At 37.4% G+C, this 26690-nt stretch overlaps 1 protein-coding gene across 1 annotated transcript in view; it reads right to left on the bottom strand.

Moving 5' to 3' along the window:
- CCDC141 (coiled-coil domain containing 141) overlaps positions 1-26690 on the bottom strand; it is a 211299-nt gene that overhangs the window by 98336 nt on the left and 86273 nt on the right. The window contains exon 8 of the mRNA XM_053598213.1: positions 14181-14375. Coding sequence (XP_053454188.1) covers positions 14181-14375 — 195 coding nt within the window. The remainder of the gene's footprint in view (positions 1-14180; positions 14376-26690) is intronic.

Here is a 26690-nt window from a genome sequence, read left to right on the forward strand (position 1 = left end):
TTCAAGAAATATTTATTGGAATGTATGGACCATGTACTTAGCTATGTACTGGGGGTTTGAAAATGAACAAAAGCATTGAATCATTTAGAGTAGCTAGTGCAATATTAAATGCATACACAATGACAAAATAATGCCTAGTATTTAGTGAGTGCTTAGCTATTCTATGAACTAGACATGTATTAACTTATTTAGAAAGTACAACAACCCTGTGAGGTACATATAGTTAGTACACATATTTTTCTCTTACCCATAAAATAGCCAGATGCACAGAGAAAGTTAAGTAGCTGCCAAGGTCATAGAGCTAATAAATTCTGAGATCAGATTCATACCTGGGCAGCCTGCTTCCAAAATGTACTGTTATGTTAGCAAAATGTCATGCTAGCAAACATTTCTAAATTTTCACTTAATATCCTACAATTCCATTTATTTTACATTTCAACTCTATCCTAAAAAGACTTTGTACAATTTATCATAGGTCATAAGAAATTTTATTATTGGCTCAGCACCCGTAGCACAGTGGTTACGGCGCTGGCCACATGCACCAAGGGTGGTGGGTTCAAACCCTGCCTGAGCCACCTAAACAATGACAACTGCAACAAAAAAATAGCCGGGCATTGTGGTGGGTGCCTGTAGTCCAAGCTACTTAGGAGGTTGAGGCAAGAGAATCGCTTGAGCCCAAGAGTTTGAGATTGCTATGAGCTGTGACACCACAGAACTCTACCGAGGGTGGCATAGTGAGACTGTCTCAAAAAAAAAAAAAAAAAAAGGAATTTTATTATTGAATGATACTGTCTGAAGTAGATAAGTATTATTAGATCTATTTTAGAAAAAGGAAAACAGCTCAAAATATAAATTAATTTGTCACATGGCCAGTCACTTATTCATTTCTCCAACAAAAGTTTTTTTGAATGTGGGTAGCATATAAAGATGAAGACATAATTTTTTTCTAAGGAGCTCAGAGAGATATTCTGGAAATAATAAGACATAAGTGGATGCTGCCTAGAAACTCACCTTCACATAGCGAAGGTGCTATGTATGTGACAAAGCCTTGACAGAGCACTACATGCCTTCTAGATGTGACCCAGAGGCTGAGTTTGAAACGTGTGTCCCTTATGTATTAATTAGGCTCTAGTCTTTCAAAATGGTCTTATCCTAGTTGCCTTGGATCAATGTAATCTCTTATGAGCAATGTTGTGTAGTTAGCCTTGAACACTCATAGTTTATAATATTTCACTGCTCTCAGTCATTCAAATAATTATTGAGCATCCACTAACTAGAAAGTACTGTGGGCACCAAGTTAAAAAAAAAGTATGTTTCTTCCCTTCAATAAATTTTAATTTAATGGAAGAAAGTAAACTTACACAGAAATAACTATAATACAATACAGAATACGTTTACTGACAAGAAAGAAATGTAACGGTCTGACATTGTGCTTGGAAGAGAAACCAGTGAATACACCAACAACTTAGAAGTTGTTTCTTTATGTTGTAAAGAAATTTCTTTATGTTGTAAAGAAATTCATGCATGAGTAACAATAACATTGACTGTCTTAGGCTAGGAGGGGTGGTTCACACCTGGAATTCTAGCAATTTGAGAGGGTGAGGTGGAAAAACCTCTTGGTGCCAAGAGTTTGAGACTAACTGGAGCAACATCACAAGACTCTCAACTCTACAAAGTACATATTATAATCAAAAAATTAGCAAGGCACAGTGGCATGTGCTTATATTCTCAGTTACTCAGGAGGCTGAGGCAAGAGGATCACTGGAGTCCAGGGCTTTGAGGTTGCTGTGAGCTATGATGATGCCACTGCACTCTAACCTGGGCAACAGAGCAAGACCTTGTCTCAAAAAAAAAATTTGAATGTCTTCATTATCAGACTACTAAATATGGACTGAATTGTGAGCTCTCATGAGAAACGTAAGATGTAAAACGGGATTCCTTTTTTTGTGTAACTTTTTCTATTATGTATCTTTTTAAATAATTTAATGATAATGATTTAGCCATGCTTTTCAAATATTTGCTGTGCTTTAAATAGCCTGACCCCTGAGCTCTAAAACCAAAATTTTCTAAACCCATGGTAATCATTCCTTCAGACAGAACACAGGAGGACGGTAAACTGAGACATCATCTGTTTCTTGTGGTGAGATTTGCCTCATCACAAGAAAGACTTTTTCAAGTTCTTAAATATCTCTGCATATTTAAGGACATTTTCAGCATAAAATAGAAGCTCCTTAGTGTGCTGTTCAAAACCCTTCCTGATCCCCAGTCTGCTGCTCTTGCCTTTGTCTCTCCTCACCCTGGGCTTACACCGCACACTCCTTGGGAATACGAGTTATCTTAGGTTCCTCAAATGTGGCACGACTTGGTACCATCCAGCCCTCTCTCAAGGCCTTCTTGCTCCATCCTCCCAAACTCCACTTGTGGCCACCTCCCCTGAGCAGCCTTTCTTGATACTTCCCGCCTGCCCCGGGCCAGTTTAAGGGTCTCTGCTCTGTGTTCCCTGATGCTCTGAGTTCACTCCAGCACACTCTCCCATAGCACGTGGCCCTTCTGTCACATGGCCTCTCCTTCAAACCTAACTGAGATGGTATGGAAAGTGGGGATTGTGTCTTTCATTGCCTTAGCTCAAGTGCTCATCTTTGCATGGCAACAGCAGAAGTAAAAGATATTAGTTGAATGAGAGAGAACATGGAGGAAGGGAGGGAAAGAAAACAAGTTACTTTACTTGCTTCTAAGAGAAAGGGAAGTTGCTTTGGAAAAGAGGAATGTGAAACAGGTTGCTGAGAAATTATGAAACAAAAGTAATTACATTTTCTTTGATATTAAATAGCAATTACCTTAATTTCTTGAATTCATTTATATCACCTCAGAAATTCCTTCTGGATGACATTTTTTAATGTATTCTACTGGGGTGGGTTTCTTCTTTCAATCTGTACAACAATTGGACCATTTTAATTAATTGTTTCACACATCTGGACCTAAAATGTGTTTATTTTGAAAATGATAAAATGTCGCATATAAATTTAAAAAATGCCAATTTTGGTCTTAATTATTTTGTTTTCATCCACAGCAATGATGATGCTATAGGCATTGTTTTGCATCACCATAAATATCTTGAAAAAGCAATATCATCTTTTTAAAAGACATTACATTTTCAACAGCAGTGGCAGAAGCAATGGAAGCTATGACAATTGTTACATTTCAAACTAATTTTTAGACATTCCTTTGGCTGTGCTCCAAGTTTTGGTTCAGGCTGAACTATCATGCCCCCAAATCAGACCATGTTCATAAAATAAGTAAGGCCTCAGCCTGCTCTGTTTGCTTTTCTAATGAAATCATGTGCCTGTGAATGGAACACATGGGATGTGAAACTTCATGACTTATCAAGTACTTTTTACAGCTTTGGGTTCCATTATAGTTGCATAAATACAGACTCATGATGTTTTGTTTTTGAGACATATTATATATTTATCTCTGTGTGAAAGATAAGTAAACAATGATAAATACATTTTGGGTGACCAATAAATATTAATCAGTTTCCTTTTTGTGAACACACCAGAAATACAATAAATATGATAATATATAATCCTGAAAGGTAAAAATTGGAGGGATCAAGATGAGTTACTACAATAGGTACTACGTTCATATTTCATACCATGTCCTCATAACTCTTAGCAACGTCTGGTAATTATAGAATGCCTCTCCAATCAGTCATTATCCAATCAACCTTTACTTGTTGGCAATTGACTTAACAAATAGGTTGACCAAATAGAGTAGGAAACTATGAAAAGAAGTATCTTCAATTCTTGAATTATATGGCTCAGTTTCCACTTTCATCCAGTGGCTGGTCTATGGCCGTAGCAATGTTCTTAACGCCCGTGTGTCAACGTTGCCATCTACTGCTCAATCTGCGTTCAAATGTGCATCTCTCTAGCCACAGGCCGTGTTATTCCCAAGCCTTGAATAATGATAAAACCCTGGCAGAATAAAAAAGGTAATCACTTGCACTTCTGGAGGCACAGGGCAAAAACAGTGGGGGAACTCTTGTCAATGTGGACAATTAGGCAATAATTATATTTTATTAAATTCATAAGTTAGATTAAATATATTGGCTGATAAATGTTTTATATGGTTTATTCTTTGTGGTGACCCCAGCATTTAGAATTGTGTCTGACACATAGTAGTTGTTCAATAAATATTTATGAATGAAGTTAATTCCCCAAGAAGTGAGACTATTCTCAGGCATTTACCACACTAGTTATTTAATGACTTCAATAAAAAGAATTATTGTGATTTGTTTCTAGTAAGTAATAATACTAGTCTAGAATTGATAGAGGAAGAAATGAAGGAAAATGACAGAATAAAGGGTTATTTTAACTGGAAACATGGTAAAAATATGGAGAGGAAAGAAAAATGCATGATATGGAAAATTTACTCACAATAGTTCATTCTGCGGATAAATGTTGGCATTCATTCCTTTCCTTTTAATTTTAACAAAATTTAAATACAAGTAAAAAGTGTATTTTTAAAATAACACATTTCATTTCTTACTAAATGGACATTCAAGTTTTCCCACTCATTTATATATTACTCCTAATCCTAACATTTATTTTCACACTAGTATTTGATACAGAAATTGAAGAAGGATATTGATCTCGTTTCCACAAATTTGGTATGAAGTTACTTCCTGAAAAACTAATTCCTCTTATCAAAAGTGGAATTGGTTTTCGAGGAATGTACCTTTTTTTAAAGTGCCAGTTTCATCTTTTGATCCCATAGTGCTAATATCCAGATCTGCATGTACTCACTGCCTTGTCAAGAAAGCAAAACCCTACTCTCCTTTATCTGGACCAGTTCTCAGTGTTGGATCTGCAATTAACAACCTTTGGGGTTGAGATAACATCTCCCTCTGAGACAAAGCACAGGCTTGCTTATTGCTGACTATCAAAGAGCACATTCCTCAAGTTTAGGGTTTTTCCCCTGACTGCCACCTGTGTGGACGTCTATCCTGGTCCATGTACATCACCCCTGGGAACTGGGGCTGAGGAACTGACACTCTGGCTATAGCTTTTGCTATAATAATGTCTTTAAACTCTGAGCCTGAAGTCATGTGTCTTCTGTTAGCATCTATGAAACTGTGATAGGTTAACATGTTAGTTTGATTGCAAGTAGGTTGAAACCTCAGACCCCTCACAGTTCTTGGGAGCCTGATTTCATCTAAGAATGTGAAGGCTCACGATTGGGAAACCTTAAGGCACAACAAAGTGAATTTTTAAAAGGAAAATTCAGTGCTTTGGAAATAAGTAATTGATGTCATTGGAAATATCCCTTCACCAGTGTAAACATATTTTTTGCACTAGAAACAAATATTTTAAGAAATTTTGAAATTATATTAATTGTAAAAATACAGCCATTTGTCCTCCTTGCAGGTGCCACCTACTGACAGAAGGCTCATGCAACCTTGCCATGAACACCTTGCCCCTCCCTCATTTTGTTGGTGGTGATCAAGAGACTTCCTGGGAGGTACAAGTTCCCTCCTAAAGCTTGTGGCACTTAAGAACTCCAGCTGGGAGACCAGAGTCTACCACAGACACAAATGGCAGCTGGCTTACTTACACAAACATCAAGCATAACCCATAACCGGGAGTACAGTGATAAACATTATGCACACAGCCTTTTAAAGCAACTTCCAACTCAAGCAAATAGGCTGTGGCTAACTTATACTCACATGTGCTACTTGCCATCTCTGAGTGATACATTCTGTTTGGAAGAGATGAAAACAGCAGATGAGAGGCAACCAGAGAGGTTTACTAAACCTGCTAATGTAACCCATAGGCAACTCAGGGCACTTCTCCCTGACACAGTCAGGGACCAATCTTTGGGTTCTCTGAGACAAGCCCACAGCCAGCCCCACACCCTTGGCTGTCAATAGAGAGGCCAGATGATATAGAACCAGTAGAAAAACTTAGGAAATATGAAAATTAAAAGCGACAGATCACCCCCCTAAAGAAAACAATAACTCCTTACCAAGGATGCTAACTTAAACAAAAAGATTAAAATGACAGATGAAGAATTCCAAACATGGGATGTAAGTAAACTCATGGAACTGCAAGAGAAAATGGAAACCCAACACAAAGGCAATGCCAGGACATGCTAAAGAAATTGAAGTATTAAAGAAAAACCAAACAGAACTCTTGGAAATGAAAAATTCACTCAAGGAATTACAAAGCACAGTGGAAAGCCCTAAGAATAGGCTTGATCAGGCAGAAGAAAAAAACTCAGAACTTGAAGATAATACTTTTGAGCTAAATGAGTCAGTCAAATGAAAGAAAGAACAGAGAAACAAGAACAGTGAATAAAGCCTATAAGAAACATAGGACTATGTGAACAATTCACAAGGACTAAATGGATAATGTGTTTGAGGGAATTATTAAGAAAAATTTCCCAGACCTTGGTAGAAACCTAGATATTCAGGTAAAAGAAACACACAGGACTTCTGGGAAATTCCTCCTGGAGAGGCAGTCGTCACAACACATAATCATTATGCTAGCCAAGGTAAACACAAAAAAGGCACTCCTGCAAACAGTTAGGCAAAAACAGGAGGTAAGCTTAGAATATTGTATCCTGCAAAACTAAGCTTCTTACAGGAGAGAGAAATGAAGATTTTCTCAATCACGGAGGGAATTTGTGAAGACCAGACCTGCCCTGCAGGAAGTACTCAGACCTGCACTATACGGTGGTCAGTACAATAGACACTACCAGTGTAAAACCATCCAGAAGCTAAAGTTCAGGGCACAGGTACCACAGTGGCTCAAGAGGTAAAACGAGGTAATGAGAATCTACCCAACAGGATGAACAGACATCCACCACTCATATCAATACTTTCAATCAATGTCTTAAACTCCCATGGAAGAGACATAGGGTGGCTAACTGAATTAAAAAAGAAAAAACACAAGCCAAGTATCTGCTGTCTCTAAGAAACACAGCTAACCCACAAGGACCATTTAGACTCAATTTGAAAGACTCATTGTGAAATATTCCATGCAAATGAAAACCAAAAGCCTGTGTAGACATTCTCTTATCTGATGACGTTGACTTCAAGTCAATAAAAGTAAAAAAAGACAAAGATGGCCACTAAATAATGGTGAGTAGAACAATACAACAAGAAGATGCTACCATCTTAAAATATTTAAGCACCTAACATAGGAGCACTCAGATTCATAAATCAAATTCTACTTGATCTAAACAAAATGATAAACAGCAGTGCCATGATCACCAGGGACTTCAACATCCCACAGACAGAACAGGACAAATCCTCTAAAAAGAAAATAAGCAAAGAAACAAGAGGCTTAAAAAGAACTCTAGAACAAATGGGCCTAACAGACAATTATAGAACATTTTACCTTCAAACTACTGAATATACATTCTTCTCATTAGCTCATAGAACATTCTCTAAGATTGATCACTTCCTGAGCCACAAGACATGTCTCAAGAGATTAAAAAAAATAAAAATTATACCATGTATCTTCTCAACCACAGTGGAATAAAAGTAGAAATAAATTCCAACAGAAATAGCTCTACACAAACATAAAAACTAAGCAACGTATTGCTGAATAATAGTTGGGTCAATGAAGATATTAAGGTAGAAATCAAAAGATTCTTTGAAGTAAATGATAAAGGGGACACAAGTTATCAAAATCTATGGAATATAGCAAAAGCAATCCTGAAAAGAAAACTCATAGCCTTGAATGCCCACATCCAAAAGTCAGAAAGATCACCAATCTAATGAATCATCTTAAGGAATTGGAAAAGGTAGAGCAAACCAATCCCCTAACCCTGATCCTAACCCGTGGGAGTCCCTTCGTGGACGCCACTTATTAGGCCCAAGGACTGGTTAGTCTCGAGCCCCAGCCTATCTAGCTGTGTTCTGGACATGGACTGCTACGCTGTTATCTTGCTCAGGAACAATTGCTCTTAGGTGCCTGAGGGCTATTTCCTTTAGCTGAAGGGAGAGAGAGAGAGAGTCTTTGAGAGAGTAAAACAGTCTTCTTAGAAAGGTAGATCTTAGTCTTTAGCAGAGCTTAGTGATCTTCAGCAGAGAGAGGCCTTGCTGGCATTCTGCAGGCAGGAGAGGAGAAGAGTCAGAGTAAGTAGGTCTGTGATAGAATGCACATGCTCTTGATCGCCTTCTCCTCTAAGCCTAATATAAGGCTGATCTCGTGTCTCTCAATACCACAAGTGTAGAGACTGCCAATTCACTAATGCTCTCATCTCGTGAGCTCTCTCATGCTTGTTAGGAAAGCTAAATTTCTCTCCATGGCTTTTTCACCAAAGTGTTCCATTATTGAGCTACTGGTATTTCTCATAACTTTCACTCCTCCTAGCCATAGGCTATACGGGCTGCTACACTAACCCAAATAAACAAGCAAGATCAGAGCAGAACTAAATGAAATTGAGAATTAATAACCACACAAAAGACTAATGAGGCAAAAAGTCCATTCTTTGAAAAGTTAAACAAAATTAGCAAGCCTATACCTAATCAAAAACAGAAATGACTTTAGTAAGCTTAATTAAAAATGAAAAAGGGGGAATTACAAGCTATATCACAGAAAAATACAAAACATTATTTTGAAATACTATAAAAAATCTCTATGCTTAGGGCGGCGCCTGTGGCTCAGTGGGTAGGGCGCCGGCCCCATATGCTGAGGGTGGCAGGTTCAAACCCAGCCCCGGCCAAACTGCAACAACAACAAAAAAAAATAGCCGGGTGTTGTGGTGGGCGCCTGTAGTCCCAGCTGCTCGGGAGGCTGAGGCAAGAGAATCACATAAGCCCAAGAGTTAGAGGTTGCTGTGAGCCCTGTGACGCCACGGCACTCTACCCGAGGACAGTACAGTGAGACTCTGTATCTACAAAAAAAAAAAAAAAAAAAAAAAAAAGATTTACAAAAAATCTCTATGCTTATAAACTTGAAAACATGGAGGAAATGAACAATTTTTTTGGAAACATACAACCAACATATGCTCAATCAGAAGATACAGAACTCCTCAACAGACCAGTATCAAGCATTGAAATTAGACGAAAAAAGTCTAAGATCAGATAGTTTCACACTTTAATTTTACCAAATATACAAAGAAGAGCTTGTACCTATACTGCAGAAAATATTCCATAACACTGAGAAGGAAGGTATCCTCCCTAACTCATTCTATGAAGCCAGTATCACCAATCTAACGAATCATCAACTATAAAACACTGAGGAAAAGAAAATGCAGAAGATGTAAAAATCAAACAACTCCATTAAAAAGTGGGCAAGAGACAAGAACAGAAACTTATCAAAGGAGAGTAGTCTAATGGCCAATAAGCACATGAAAAATTTAGCACACTTTTATTATAAGAATGTGTGACAAAACAGGCATAGATGGGATTTACCTCAAAATTAGAAAGGCCATACACAACAAACCCACATCATATTGAATGGGAAAAAAATTAAAAGATTTCCTGTTTAGAACTGGAACTGGCAAGTTTGCCCACTGTCTCCAATTCTGCTCAACATAGTTCTGGGGAAGCAGAAGAAGGAAATACAGGGTCTCCAAATGGGGAAAGAAGAGGTCAAATCATTGCTCTTTGCTGATGACATGCTCTTATATCTAGAGACCCCCCCACCAAAGGTTCAACCAAGAGACTCTTAGAGTTGATACATAAATTTGGTAAAGTCTCACGCTACAAAGTAAATGTACACAGATCGGTAGCTTTCATATACCCCAACAACAGTCAAGCTGAGAATCAAATAAAATATAAAATATGCCTTTCCAAGTAGCAGCAAAGAAAACAAAATACCTGGGAATATAATTAAGTAAGGAAGTGAAAAACCTTTACAGGGAGAACTATAAAACACTGAGGAAAGAAATTGCAGAGGATGTAATCAGATGGAAACATGCCATGCTCATGGATCAGCAGAATCAACATTGTTAAAATGGCTATACCACTCAAAGTGATTTACAGATTCAATGCAATCCCCATTAAAATACCCATGCCACTTTTCATAGATCTAGAAAAAATAGTTCTACACTTTATATGGAAACAGACAAAACCCTGAATAGCCAATGTAACCCTACATAATAAAAACAAAGTGGGAGGCATCACCTTACCAGACTTCAAGATAATACTAGGAGACTATAGTAACCAAAACAGCATTGTACTGGCACAAAAACAGAGGCATAGACCTATGAATCAGAACAGAGAAGCCAGAGATAAAACCATCCTCTTATTTCCATCTGATTTTTGACACAACAGGCAAAGACGTACATTGGAGAAAAGAATCCCTATTCAATAAATGGTTCTGGGAAAGCTGGATAGCCACACATAAAAGACTGAAATAGGATCAGCACCTTTCATAAAATTAACTCACAAAATTTAACTCTCAATGGATTGAAGACTTAAACCTAAGGCATGAAACTGTAAGAAATCTAGAAGAAAATGTTGGAAAAACTCTTATAGATATTGGCCTTAGGAAACATTTTATGAAGAAGACTTCAAAAACAATCACAGCAACAACAAAAATAAACAAGTATGATCCTATCAAATGAAATGTTTTAGCCAAGAGAGTAAATAAATTCTCCCACAGAATGAGATAAAATGTTTGCATGCTATACATGGGCTGATGACCAGAATCTACAAAAAACTCAAGCCAATAAGCAAGAAAAAAATCAAACAACTCCATTACAAAGTGGGCAAGAGACCTGAACAGAAACTATTCAAAGGAAGGTAATCTAATGGCCAAGAAGCACATGAAAAAAATTCTCAACATACCTAATCATTAGGGAAATGTATCAAAACCACAATGATATATCACTCAACTCCAGTGAAAATGGCTCTTATCAAAAAGTCCCAAAACAATAAGTACTGGCACGGATGCAGAAAGAAACTCTAATACCCTGTTGGTGGGACTGCAAAATCATACAACCTGTATGAAAAATTGTATAGAAATGCATCAAAGAAGTGTAAGTAGACCTACCATTTGATCCAGCAATCCCACTACTGGGTATATATCCAAAGAAAAAGGGTCATTTTATAAAAAGGACACCTGTACCTGAATATTTATAGCAGCACAATTGACAATCTTAAAGATGTGGAAACAACCCAAGTGCCCACCAAATACATGAATGGATTAATAAAATGTGTTACATGCACACCTTGGAGTACTGCTCAGCCATAGAAATGGCAATCTAGTATTTTTTATGATAACCTGGATGGAACTGGAAACCAAATTCTTCTTCTAAATGAAACTCATAACAATGAAGAAACAAACACATTTACTAAGTACTAAATTGGCACTAATTGATCAACATTTAAGTGCACATATGTAAGTCAATCTCAATGAAAATCAAGTTGTGGGAATGAAGGAAGAAACAATGAAGAAACAAACACATCTACTAAATACTAAATTGGTACTAATTGATCGACACCTAAGTGCCCATATATAAGTCAATCTCAATGAAAATCAGGTTGGGGAGAGGGGAGGAGAAGATGAGGCAATTCACAGCTATTGAGTACAGTGCACACTATCTGAGCGAAGGGCACACTTAATTCTTTGGCTGACCTGTGCAAAAACAATGTATAAAAACAAAATGTGTATACCTAATATTCTGAAATTTAAATAAATAACAAATAGTCCTTTATTTAAACTAGGATTATTTATGAGTGCCATGACAAAGATTAGGTAGTGAGCTTTTTGTAGAATTTGGAAATTCCACAATATAAATCAAAAAGAAAAATACAATTTATAAGTCATAATCAGAATTTTCTTTTTTAATTTAAATAGATTTACCTACCACATAATTTCATAATTTATTGCTCCTTAAAATATAATGAAGGATTTCTTTCAAGAGTTATGATTAAACATCTGCTTTCCAAACTCCAGCTCCTATTTTTTCAATTCTTTTTTTTTTTTTTTTTTTTTTGTAGAGACAGAGTTTCACTTTACCGCCCTAGGTAGAGTGCTGTGGCGTCACACAGCTCACAGCAACCTCCAACTCCTGGGCTTAGGCGATTCTCCTGCCTCAGCCTCCCGAGTAGCTGGGACTACAGGCGCCTGCCACAACGCCTGGCTATTTTTTTGTTGCAGTTTGGCCAGGGCCGGGTTTGAACCTGCCACCCTCGGTATATGGGGCCGGCGCCCTGCTCACTGAGCCACCGGCGCCGCCCTCCAGCTCCTATTTTTGCTGAAGTAAAAGTATCCATCATCTTTCACATTGCATTCTTAGATTTGGAGTTGGAAATTATTTTCTTCATGCTTTGAAAAAGGAGAAAGAATTTAAACACCTTCCTGAGTGTCACTTAGCTGAGAAAGTGCTATAGTATGAATAAATCCTAGGGGAGCTGGTTATAATTTGAGTAGTGTGCCATGGTGTGCAAATGTTGAAACAGGGAATCCACAAATCAGAAGTCTTTGGGGGTAAAGAAACATGAATTCTCTTCTCAAGATTGGACCTCAATTGAATGAGTTTGAGAAAAAAAGGAGCTATTCTGTTTTTCTTCTCTTTTTTTTATTGTTACTTTTTTTTTTTTCTTTTTTCTTTTTTTGTAGAGACAGAGTCTCACTTTATGGCCCTCGGTAGAGTGCCGTGGCATCACATAGCTCACAGCAACCTCCAACTCCTGGGCTTAAGCGATTCTCTTGCCTCAGCCTCCCGAGCAGCTGGGACGACAGGCGCCCGCCACAACGCCCGGCTATTTTTTCAGCCGGGGCCGGGTTTGAACCCGCCACCCTCGGTATATGGGGCCGGCGCCTTACTGACTGAGCCACAGGCACCGCCCCTTTTAATTGTTACTTTTACAAGAGATATTCCTCAAGGTCCAGCAATCATGTTGGAAGAAAAATTTCCCCAGCAAGTTACCAAATAATGACAGCAGAGAAAGCAAGCATAAGAATATGAGGATGAAAGAAAGTCTACATTTGGCAAGACTATAAACTATAGGGTTTGTACTAGAGGCACCGTCTAACAGCAACATGTTCTACTATTTTCCTTAGAAACAATATTAATGGACTTGTTAGATGACCTACTCATTTTGTAGAATAAACTTGTCATGTACATTTAAAAGTCTCATATTCAGTAGCAGAATTGCTGAAGAGAAACTTAATTAGCACCTAACATCCAGTAATACGTTCTGTCTATCTCCCATCTAATCCCTAACAACAAATAATTTAACCATAAATATTGCTTTATCTTTCCCCCCATAATTCTAGCACCTCTATTTTGGAATTCTACTATTCACCCTTTTCAAAAAGTTTCTTATTAGTAAAGAAGTTCAAAATTAAGTCATTATTTTGACAGATACCAGGAAATTATATTCAGAGTACAGATGTTATGATTTTAGGTCACAATGTATCTAGCTTCCAGGGGGTTCTGCATTCCTTTCCTGTCACATTGTCCAATTTTAAAAACATCAGTTAAATTTAAAATACTAAATAATTCCAATATGGCAGTTTAAAGGTGTATATTGCAATGAGAAAAGTGAAAAAATTTTCAAATACGATCATCAGCCTCAAATACTGAACACTCAAGTGATGTGAACAGGTGGACACTGCCACTCCGTGGGAACCACCTGATACAATCAATATTTAATGAGTCAACAAAGAGAAGCAGAGCACTTCTTGAACTTAAGAATATCTGGAGATGGTCCAAAGCAAGATCTCCCTTATGCTGATGTAAAAAGGAAAGACTAAGTCAGAGAATCAGGCTAAGACACTGTGTCTAGCCTTACAGTTTGCATGCAGAAGGCTGGTAATATTCGTGGCTTTTTAACCTTATCAATGAAAGAGGATTTACAAAAAGAACAAAAGGGCTTTTGGTAAAAATTTTAAGGCTTTTTAAAAATCATGCTATATTTATAATTCCTTTCCTCCATGAACACTACAGTGTAGGCATAAGTTCCCCCTCCAATAGGCCGATGGTAACCCTAAGATAAAACCCTCATGAGATTTTTTTAAAGTAACCCTTTCAACACAAAAGCAAACAATGCCACAATAGAAATACATTTTACAATCTTTTCTTTGCTGCTATCAATTTTGAAATTCCACATGAAGTTTTGATATCTGTGATGTGCTTCTCCCATTTGAAGTAATGGGTCTCCCACTGGTCTGCCTGATTACCTAAAATTATCAGCTCCACCTTACACTGACCTTGTTAGCACTGTTAAAAAAATCATTTGCCTTTTTTAACCAGGTGTTCCTTTGCACCATGAGTTGAGCAAGTTCTTCCTGAAGCTGATTCAGTTTCTGGTTAGAGAGTTGTAGATGTTGTTTCTCCATCTGATCCTTGGACAGCAGGATTCCCAGGGCCTCACTCTTCAGCTTCTCAACAGCACAGTTCCATTCCTACAAGAGAACATTCCTTTAGTTTATTTTATACCTCTCCCCCGTTAGGGACCCCTCACATTGCTATGTTGGAATCTAACCCCGAATGTGATGATATTACCAGGGCCTTTGAGAGGTGATTAGTGCAAGCTTCTTAACCCTTCATCCATATGAGGACACAAGAAATTAGCAGGCTGAAACTCAGAAGAGGGCTCTCACTGCAACCCGACCATGCTGGCAACCTGGTCTTGAACTCCTCGCCTCGGGAACAGTGCTAAATAAATTTCTATTGTTTATAAGCTGCCCAGTCTGTGTTACCTTGTTATAGCAGCTTGAATTGACTAAGACACCCTCCTTTGGAACCCCTAATAAGATTTGGGGAACATTTGGGTATTCGAATCTATCAGAAATCTGTCAGATACTGAAATCATGGAAGTATAATAAATACTGTAGTAATAAATGCTACACTACAGGTTTGGGCACCAAGGTGTTTATAAAGTACATATAACAGGAAAAGGATGCAGGGAAGAGGAAAAAAAAGAGAGAGAGATGACAGAAGAAAGAGGCAGGGAGTTGGGATGAGTGACTGATGGGCACCCAGCTGACCTGAGCACAGGCCACTTTTATTTCTGTTAACTCTTATTTGGAAAACACTTCAAATATAGTCAATAGCATTTTTGAACTCTAACTCATTTTGTTAATTAAGGATAAAAAACTATTTCTCCCACAATTTAACCTCATGGTCAGTGTAGTGTGTATAAGGAAGAAAGAGAAATCACATATCCTATACTCAGAACTGAAATTAAGCCCTGTTATTCATCACAAAGTTAGTAGTTGTTATTGTTCAGTATTTTCTCCTTCCTGACCTCAGTTCTACTGCTCAAGGCTTCACTCTTAATGGTATTGAAAAGTTTCGGAAAATGAAAAGAGGTAGTCTTCCACTTAGTGTTCATGAGGATGAAAAAACGTAAGTAGGAAAGAAAGAAAATTAGAGTTGGAGTAAACTGAACCTATTAACATTGAATTTACCTGAAGGGAAATTCAGGTTTCTTATGAAAGGACTGAAGCCTAATCGAGGTTCATAAAATACAAATCGTCTCTAACATAGACATCTTGTTAGAGAATCTGCTGGTACCCGTCTCCACTGAGATTGAATGGTGAGCATAGACTATTTGTTAAAGCATGGGAAATTCAGCACCAGATTTTAAACAGCTCAGTCTAACTCCACCCTGCTTTGTTCCCTCAGTGCAAAGTGTCCTGTTATTAAATTACATTTAGTATATTACATGGTATAAAATAAGCATAATTTTAGTGCAATTTACTCTACTGTTTCCAGTCATTCATTTCACAAGGCATATTAGGCACCATGTGCCTGGTACTGTGCTAAGACAGATGTCTCAGGGAATATACAGAAAGAATAAAACGTAGTTCTTTACTTTGACAACACATAAACTATTATTTTATGTAACTTGTATATATACTTACTTTATGAAATACATAAAATAAATGTTGGTTCTATAAAGATGCATTCAAATACAATATTTTAAATAACAATTAGTGGGTGTTAAAGGAGAAATTATGCACACTATTTTGTGGTGTTCATAGGATCTGTTCTAGTATTTATAAAAGAGAAAAATATTTTGGTCAATGGATATAGGAGTAAGGAAGGTAGATGTAATGATTTGGCTTATTTTGGACTACCTGTTATGAAATTGTGAGTTGTATTTATAATTCTCAAAAACTCTTAGTTTTTTTTCCCCAGTATTTACATAGAATCAGAAGAGTATGCTACCTATCCAATCAGTGGCAGGACCAGAACTCATTCAAAGGTCTGTGTATTATGCTACCTTCCAGAAAATTGAAAACAGACTCTCCACATTCTTCAGTGAATGCAAAAGCAATACTCTCAGACATGGGTATAGGCTGTGCAAATTCTTAAGATCCTTCATTTCTAAAAGCGCTTAAGTGTCTCCTCTTAAAGATAACTACTGGGTGCTGTGGTGTTATTTCATAAGGTACTATAACCACTGCCCTCCCCCCCCCCAACTCACACACACTAGCTTAAAAACAATTACTTTAACTTACTGGGAATAGCAACTTTTTTAAAACAGCATAATGTATGGAACTTATAATAGGCAGTCAAGTCCAAATTTTCTTCCCATCAGTTTTTTATAGGTCATTAGCACCCCAAAATTTGTTCTTTACTCAAGGTATTTGTTTCCCAGTTTTAAAATGGTAGAGAAATGTCCCTCAAAATGTTATTGATTAGTGCTTATATATTGATCAGTATTACAGGGTAAGCAAAGGAAAACAGGTTTTATTTACTGTGGTGCTTCTCAGAATCTTTAGTTAGTTATCATGCATTGAGACTTTTCTAGAGTGATGTGAAGTGTTTTGCATAAAACTTTTTCTTTTTTTTATTAAATCATAGCTGTGTTCATTAATGCAATTATGGGGTACAATGTGCTGGTTTTATATACAGTTTAAAATACTTCCATCAAACTGGTTAACACAGCCTTCTGCATAAAACTTTTTGACCAAGAAACCATTTACTAATTATCTTAGGGGACCGCTCCAGTTGGAACAGAGCTGGGAAAAGCCATTCTGTCTAAGAGCTGCTGAATCACCTGCTGGGCTCATCTGCTTTCACAACTCTGTTCCTTTCCTGTTTTATTTTTTCCCTATCTCTCTAGCTTCTCAATGAGTCCATTTCTTCCCTTTGTACCATTCTTTCTTCTTCTATCTGTTAAGATCTGTAGGTCATTGATCCTCAATGAACTCAGGTGGAGAAATGATGAATATGCATAAAGCAGGTGATGCTTTTAAAAAAATGGCATTGGTCAGACCCTTCTATGCTTATTAGGGGAAGACAACTTAACAAATATAGAGGAATTGGTGAGGGTCCAGAATTGTAGGGGCAAAGAAGACGTGGTAGAAGTTAGGCTATGGGCAAAGGGGTTTTAGCTCAGCCTGACAAACACTAAGTTCTAGGAGGTTGTTTTAACTGCAAAACAGTAAAGGTAGATTTTTCTTTCTGTGTTTTAGTGCTGTGCTAAACATTTTTCATATATTACTTCATTACCTCTTCGCCAAATCCCTACTGTTATTACTTTCATTTTGCAGAGTAACTGGCACTCAGAGGAATTATCAACTTGGCCAAGGTCTCAATATTAGTAAGTGAAAGAGCTGAAATTTAAACTTAAGGAGTTTGACTCCTCAACCTACTCTCTTAACCAGTACCCCAGCTACGTGTAGAGTTACATACTGTATTTCCCATCATAAGATGATTAATCATATTTGTCCAGGTAAAACTCTATATGCCCCCCCCAAACAGGCCCTGTAGATGATAAAAGTTTTATACAATCCTGGGGTTTTCTGATAAGAAATCAGAAGCTTCACAACTTTAAAATAAACCTGAAGCAATTACAGATATAATTGAAAATTTACAGTCCAAACTAAGGCTTAGTTTGCTTAGCCATTGGACGAAAATGATAAAGCACTTCTCTTTGTATAAGAAAAAAAAAAATACCTGTTTTCTACCAATGCTCATAAATGTGCCTTTAATATAAATTTTACAAACAACATTGAAGAGAGACTTCTGGAGTGCAGCCAAGCCTTTGAAAACCCACTTTAACCTTGTGCTTCATATCATGCTATGAAAAGTGGGCTGTGACCTTGCAAAGAAGCTGTAAAGGACCATTTTGTGCCTCTTATCTTTTTTTTTTATTCTCTATCCCCAGTCTTCTTAATTACATTTTCACATGAGCTCTGTGGGTATTAAATGAAGCCAGGTCCATTCAATATTTCTATTCAATCTTCTCAGAAAATTGGTTCTGTTTTCTTTGGGCAATGTATAGGCAGTTTCGGATGCATTTCTAAACCATTCTGATGATGGATTTCCCCAGGCCTTTCTCCTAGGGGATGCTTCCACTATTTTACTTTTAAGATAAAACTTTCCAGAGTCATCTGTCTCCATCACACTATTTGAAAAATATAGTTGTCACCCTTGTCAAGGCTGGAGGAGCCCCGCGAAGAAAATCTTGACCCATTTTCCCTAGGTTGTTGCTGCCTGCCTGCTAAGTGTTAAACCTCTAACAGGGTTTCAGTCACTTTGCAATGAAATATTTCCAGTACTTGTCCCCACCAATGGAAAAGCAAAGCCTGCCACTTTCTTGGCTTTTCAATGTGACAGAGACGTGTGCATATCTCTGACCCAATAAGGACATGTGGCCCTGTATGTTCCTGGGCTCAGAGGGTCTCCACAGGTTGCTCCATTATTTTCATTTTTCACTCACAGTAGGAACCTTTTTAACTGCACCTTTCAGTATTCCATTTGCTAAGGAAATTGAGCTTCTCTTGGATCTCTTGATTGAAAAGGTACTTTTAAGAGGATTAGTGCTGATAGACAAGAAGGCGAAAAATATTTTTTCTTTCCTTTTTTTTTTTTTTTCTACCCAGTCCCAGGTTAGCTCTTTAAATGAAGTTACAGATTGGCACAAAAATTATCCAGCAAGGAGATTCAAAAAGTAAAATGTTAGCTACTCCAATTGAAAAGAAAAAAATAATAATCATGGTATATTAGTTATCTCTTATTCATACAAAAACGTCCCTGTACATGGGGGGGGGGATTTAATGATCCACCACCATGTAGTAAATTTTCATCATAAGCTTGACTTCAGAATGCAAATTTTAAGTGAAGGAAATATAGACAAGAAGCAATAGGAGATATATTTGTAAACTACTAAAAAATATCAATTGTGGAGATTATGGACCAAAATCAGATGTGGCCTAAGCAAGTGTTGAGAGTTTACATATAGTTCCTGAAGCGTGGCTAATTCCTAGGCCATCTCATTAGCTACAGCCCATTTCTTACTTAATCCCTAAATCTACGATCCCATTTGGTTCAGCACAAGGAGAATTAACTCATTGACACAAAATCATAGAATTTTACATGATTGCATTAGCAGATGGTACAAACAAAATAAACCTGGCAATTTTAATCAGAGAATATTTGAAAGTCTGCTTTGAGCAGAATTTTTTTTTCTAAAGAAGTGTTTGTGCATTTGAAGAGTAGCACTGAGCCCTTCAAAAGCCGAGATTTTCTGTTGACGTCGAGTTGGATTGCTTGCTGGGCGGCAATTTCTTTTCCTCACGCTCCCTTCCCGACATTTCTATGCTGACCTCTACGGGTGCAAGGTCACCCTGGAGAGAAGTGTCTCAGCCCACTCGCCAATGTGTCCAGCAGGGTTCAGGGCCTCCTGGCCATTTGAACTTTGCCCTCACTGTGATGCTTTCCAGCTCAGGCAGATTTTGCCAGTGGGAAGAACTGTGATTTTGTGTCTCACCTAGAGATGAAAGAAGTGTGCTGTTTTGCCTCCCAGCTATGAAGCAGAGAGTAATAGCTCCTGGATGAAGGGGAGCTCAGGAGTGAGAGCAGAGAACTGGAGCTAGAAGTCCACTCTTTATTCCAGACTCATTCAGTAGCTTCAGGCAGAGCATTTTGCCTTTTGACCATTCCTGTCCCTGCAGCGCAGTAACAGTCACCATCATTTGGTACCTATATACTTCTGCTTCTCTAGCGACTCATCTCTAGTGACTCATTTAATTCAGTGACAAATTGGCTGTGCTTCAAATTCCTGAATTTTAAGCCCTCCCCAAATTGGGATTATTGGCTGTATGATCCATAAATTCACCTTACCTACATTGGTACTGACAGTCTATCAGAGAAATGACAGATATTACCAAATTAATCTGAGTATTAGTTGATGCTTTTATCTACTCTCAGTTCATGCAATATTTTTTAAGTTGCAGAAAACAAAGTAGCCCATGACTTGGAAGTCTCCTGATTCCCTTATTTTCTTCAGTGTTTGGCCACTGAGTGGAGCCCACAGTCCAGCAGCACAAAGCAGGGTGTTTATTGCTCATAAATACTGAAGCAAATGGATGTGTAGCAAAATAAAGTTTGCAAATCAAATAAAATTGCAACTAACTACTCTCATAAGCAAATTTTCAAAATACTGATTGGGCAGAAGTATATTTTTTCTTCCTTAGTTCAACATAGTTTTTAAGATGAAAATTTAATTACATGATAAATGAAGAGTGGAAATAGTCCCAAGATTTGTGTTTTCCAAGAACCATTATTTCTCCTTCGGTGTCTTGTTCTTGTTTTCCTCAGATTTCTTTTCCCTCTTAATCACACTGCCTTCCAGTTGATTAAGTATGGAACAGTCTGATTGGCATTTTCATTTTTACTCATACTTAATGAAAGTCGAGCTTCCCAAAACATTTTCTCTCTCTCTTTTTTTTTTTTTTTTTGGTTTTTTTTTTTTGGCCGGAGCTAGGTTTGAACCTGCCACCTCCGGCATGTGGGACCGATGCCCTACTCCTTGAGCCACAGGCGCCGCCCAAAACATTTTCATCTAACACATTTTGCCTACAGTCAGATTGTGCCATGAGCTGACAAGGTGGTCTCAGTTCTTATCAATGTCCTTAAGAGATCTACTCCTTCATTATTTAGAAAATCTATTGAACCCCATATTTTCCAAATCTCAACATGTACCATCCAACTGTGGGGAAAATTATTGGGTTGTGATGTTCCTCTCTGGGGGAGATTTCCCTCCTAATAGAAAAGAGGTTCTGTTTATAATGTTTTATTCACAGTGAACATCAAATACAGACTAAATCAATGGCTCCTAAATCTGACAGATGGTTAGCCTCTCCTGGGAAGGTTTTAAAGACATACAATTCCAGGTTTACTCCATATCCACTCAATCATAATTTATCTTGATATGGTGAAAAAATACGTATTTTAAAAATGTGAAGCACTTTGTTTAAAATCAGGGGCAAGGGCTGGGTGCGGTAGCTCACGACTGTAATCCTAGCACTCTGAGAGGCTAAGAGTCCCAGAACTTGAATTTAGGAGCTCTAGATCAGCCTGAACAAGAGTGATAACCCATCTCTACTAAAGATGGAAAAATTAGCTGGGTGTTGAAGCAGGCACCAGCAGTCCAAGCTCCTCCAGAGGCTTAGGCAAGAGGATTGCTTGAACCCAGAAGTTAGAGATTACTGTGAGCTATAATGACACCACTGCACTCTAGCCTGGATGACAGAGTGAAATTCTTTCTCCCAGAGATAAATAAATAAATACATAATTAAAATAAAATCAGGGGCAAGGAAATTATACTTATACCAGTCACATTTTGGAACCATTGATCCAAAATATCTTAAGATATTTAATGAACAGGTATCATTTACCTAGAAAAGTTTATGTATAATCATATTGATAATTAAAGGATGGATTATATAATAATAGTTTTAGCCTTGAAACTTTCAACTAATTTGACTCTGTGAAAATTACATTATTGTATGAATGACTTCTAAACTTAAAATGTAACTTGAGTTTTACAAATCACTTCACTGGGCTGGGCTGTGGAAGATACAGTGACAAACAAAATCACTGCTACTACACCTTTGAATGATTAATATACCAATCCACCATCAGTTTATATAGCCCCAGTGTAATGTTGGACATCCTTAGTCTTAATTCACAAAAAAATCAAAGCATTTCTTTCCACTTTCTACTTTCTTTACATCATTGCCTCAGATTAAAGGGCCAGATTTCAAAGAGAAACAAAGTGTTAAAAATAATATTAGCTGCAAATCTGATCAGATTTTTCTTTCTCAAACTTTTCATATGCCTGTATGGTTATTTTAAACTTCATTAGTAAATTTATATATATATATTTTTTAATAATTATTTACTGTATTTTTACTACAAGAAAAAATCTTACCTCTAATGATCTGGGAGAAATCATTTGTCTTCTAACCAAGTCTAGTCAAGGTTAGAATTTTTTCAACATATCTTTCTTTTTTTGCAGGCTCTTGTTTCAGCTTATCACTAAGTATATGCACAGGACTCTTATTCATACTAAATAATTTATGAGCCAGCAGAAAATAATCCTGGGATGGACATTCTATAACTCTCTGACATTGAATGTAGAGCAATCTAAAAAGCATTATTCAATACCTCTTAAAAGCACAAACTCACCTGGGTAACAAAGTAAGTGTTTAGCAGAAAGTGAAATCAGTTCTGATTTGGGGAATCTGAGAAGCCCTCTTAAAAGTGGGCAACAGTTTCAACTGTGAGCAGAGAGGAGGCATGGGGAAAAAGGTAATGGGTGATCCAAGTGGGAGAGACAGTGGGAGCCAGAGCACCAAGGGAAGGGTATCGGGGTCAACCAGGAGAGGGGGAGGAGCATTCTAGATCCTTACAGAAATGGAGATAACTTAGTCTGGGGAATTAGTAAGAGTTTCTCATGGGAAGTAATGTCTGAGCTGAGACCTTATACAAGTGGATGGGACTTCCCCAGGCCAAAGAGGAATGGAGGTGGGACGATGAGTGAAGGGAGACTAAAAAATAAGATGTTAAGAGTAAAGACGTACAAGTGAGGAGCAGATGGGACCAGTGGGATCTAGAATAGGATCTATTTCCCCTGAAGATGAGGGGAAACAGATAGAAGGAGGAGAAGCCCTGAAAAAGAAACAAAAAGTTTAGGTAGAGGAGAAAAGAGCAAGAAATTTCATTGTATAACAACAAGCAACTTGAGGTTCAGTAAAGCCTGGCTCCTCCGTGGTTGATAATTTTAAAAAGAGCACGAAGGTTTTGGGTTCGTTGTTTTCAGGGATGGGGTAGGGAATTAACAGATGATAAGTAAAGGAATTTGTGAGGCTAACTGATAATAAATAAGTTACATTTGAAGTAGAACTGACTGTAAGAATTATACCAATTGTCTCATCTTTCAGAATGAGGAAGAAACAGAGAAACTGAGGGATCAGATTAATTCACAATAGCCCTTGTGATCCAGGCTGAGTAGCATAAGGACCTGAGCTAGGAAAAAAACAGAAGGAAGGGAGGCTGTGATGACGGCAGTTTTAGATGATGCCACAGAACAAAATGTGGCAGGAACAGGAGAGGGAAGTTGAAAGGAACTGAAAATACAGGTTTCTGGAGCAAAGAGGGCAAGGAAAGCTGAGAAAGGGTATTGAGTAAGTCACCAAGTGGATGAGAAATTAGCAGAGGAAGAGTATAGATGATTTATGGCATGACTGAGTTAAGCCGCAAGAAAACGGCTTCTCAGGTGTCTGCTTAAAGTAGACTCAATTTTACTCATATTGTGATAGCAATATTATTACCATGCCTTTTAGTAACAGTATAGTACACATACTGTAATATCATTATAATCATATATTATATATTCTATAATATTAGTATATCTTATAGAGGATGCCAAAAATTATAATAATATATTACATATACTATAATATTAGTTTATATTATAGAGGGTGCCAAAAAAGAATGCACACATTTTAAAAGAAAAATCTATCCTCTTCATGCCTATCACATGGTAATGCTAGCATTAATTTGATTTATGCCATCTTTTGAGTGAACGTCATACTACACATTGCTATTGTAGTTCAATTCAATTTCAGAAAGTAATACTTAGATAACATCTCTTAAAATGTGTGTACATTGTTTGGCACCCTTGGTATATACTATAATATTATCACAATAATAGTAACTGTGAAGTATATGCTTTGCAGGAATTTTTACTTAAGTGCTGACAAATGCCAAGGAAGAAGAGGAGGAAAAGGAAGAGGAAGGGGAGGAAGAAGGAGAAGAAGAGGAAGAGGAGGAGGAGAACAGGAAGAAGAGGAAGAGGAGGATAAAGAAAGTGAAGAAGAAGAGGAAGAGGAGGAGGAGGGGAGGAGGAAGAGGATGAAGAAGAAGGAGAACAACAGAAAGGAAGAGGGGAGGAAGAAGGAGAAGAAGAGGAGGAGGAGGAGGAGAGGAAGAGGAGAACAGGAAGAAGAGGAAGAGGAGGATAAAGAAAGTGAAGAAGAAGAGGAGGAGGAGGCAGAGAAGGAGGGGGAGAAGAGGACGAAGAGGAAGAGGATGAAGAAGAAGGAGAACAACAGAAAGGAAGAGGGGAGGAAGAAGAAGAAGAAGAGGAGGAGGAGGAGAGGAAGAGGAGAACAGGAAGAAGAGGAAGAGGAGGATAAAGAAAGTGAAGAAGAAGAGGAAGAGGAGGCAGAGAAGGAGGGGGAGAAGAGGACGAAGAGGAAGAGGATGAAGAAGAAGGAGAACAACAGAAAGGAAGAGGAGTGGAAGAAGGAGAAGAAGAGGAGGAGGAGGAGAGGAAGAGGAGAACAGGAAGAAGAGGAAGAGGAGGAGGAGGGGAGGAGGAAGAGGATGAAGAAGAAGGAGAACAACAGAAAGGAAGAGGGGAGGAAGAAGGAGAAGAAGAGGAAGAGGAGGAGGAGGAGGATGAAGGAGAAGAGGAAGAGTAGGAGGAAGAACTTTTGTAAAAATCAAAACTAAGAATACTTTCTAAGCACTTAAACTTAGCAAGCTAGTAAACATTCCGAAAGCAAGGTGCCAGCAGGAAGTTTTAAACCTCGTGATTACAGAGTACAAATTCTTTATTTGCTTTCTCTACTCAGCCTCTTCTTAGATGGGCAAAGATATTTCCGAGAGACTTTCTAAATTAAAACATCCCTTGGAAATGAAAACATATGTTTCACTAAGCTTCAAATTGACCTTCAAATTAAGATTAGAATGTTGTTACCAGTGTTAAAATCCCATCATTTTGTGGACTTTCCCAATGCTTGCTGGAAAATTCAATACTATTTTCATATACTTTGCATGTTAGCAATAAAATTGTTTCTAATTTATGTTCTGTGAAAAATGATATCAACTTTTTTTTTTTTTTTTGCAGTTTTTGGCTGGGGCTGGGTTTGAACCCACCACCTGCTGCATATGGGGCCAGCCCCTTACTCCTTTGAGCCACAGGTACCGCCCAGTGATATTTGCTCTTAATTGGGAAGTTCATTAAAAAATCAGATAAGTAAAACAAATTATTCACTAAATTAAAGACAGAGGAAGTGACATGCCTTAATGCAGGTGTCTTACTGTTTGGAGAACTATTTCTGCCTTGAGATATTTCAGATTCGGGCTCCACTTTGTTTTTTAAATTAGATGAAACATTATAAGAGAAACAGACTGTTTCACTTTATAGATTTTCTTTGTAATCATCAGATATGATGTGAGTTGATTTACTGAAGCAGTACGTTTTATAGTGATTCTACATTTTTTTCAGGTATCTTTAGAGAAGGAACTTGGGGATATAATGAAATTCCAAATAGCAGAAGAGTCAGCTTCTATATTTAGGTTAGTATGTGCAGAAATGAGGAGAAAATCATTCAATAATGCACACGAAACACTTGGAAAATATTCAGAAAATAACCTGGAAACTACAACTCTGGATATTGCTACATACCTCTTGAACCACTTGAGAGACATACAAGTAGTTCCTTTTGTTCTAAATATTTCATATGAGGGCCACTTCTGAGGGAATATATGTATTTCTAAAAAGGAACAATCAGGAGATTTAAATATTTATCTTTTGATCTTCAGTTACCTGAGTAATGGGTGTAGGAATAAATATAACCTCAAAAGAAATTAAATTTTGAGTTTAAACAATAATGTCTGCTTATTAAAAGGCTCAAAGTTTTATCTAGCTCTATATCTCCTGAATCCTAACAATGACCCAGTATTTTGACTCTATCAGCACACTCTTCATTCTTTTCTTCATACCCTTTATTACCCGAAGGGTGGTCCACATGCCAGCAGTATCAATATTACACTGGACCTTGTTAGAAATGCAGACACTAGGGCCCCACTCCAAAGCTGATGAATCAGAATGTGCCTTTTAAAACCTCCAGGTAGTTCATGAGTGTACCATTCAGTCCACCGCCATGCTCTAAGACAGTATGTGTGGCTGTCTCAAACAATGTGTGGTATGTCTACACAATTTGGTAACATGCAATCCTTCAAAAACATATTTAAAATATGTATTAGAATGGGGAAATGCTTATGATATAACACTAATTGGAAAAATCACATTGCAAAACAACACATGTACAATTTTTGCCTATAAACACATATATTCAGTGTATACACAGACACAATAACAATTTTAGAATACTCATATGTATATGTTTTATATATCCTTTCCATTTCCATGTACCCCCACATACTACATGTGATTTTAATTTTCTTTTGTTTAGTTTTATGTGTTTTCTTTCTTTTTTCCAAAATGAGAAGATGTATGTATGTTGTAATAAAAAAACCCCAATAAACGTATTTTGAGTCACTTTCTTGTACTAGCTCTATTGATGATAATTATGCATTTAAGTTATCCAAAATAAGCTTTCAAGAAATTCTACTTTACTTCCTCATTTCATATTTATAAATATTTTGTAATTTTAAACTTGACT

The sequence above is a fragment of the Nycticebus coucang genome, chromosome 7, assembly GCF_027406575.1.
Source record: "Nycticebus coucang isolate mNycCou1 chromosome 7, mNycCou1.pri, whole genome shotgun sequence".
Classification (NCBI taxonomy): Eukaryota; Metazoa; Chordata; class Mammalia; order Primates; family Lorisidae; genus Nycticebus; species Nycticebus coucang.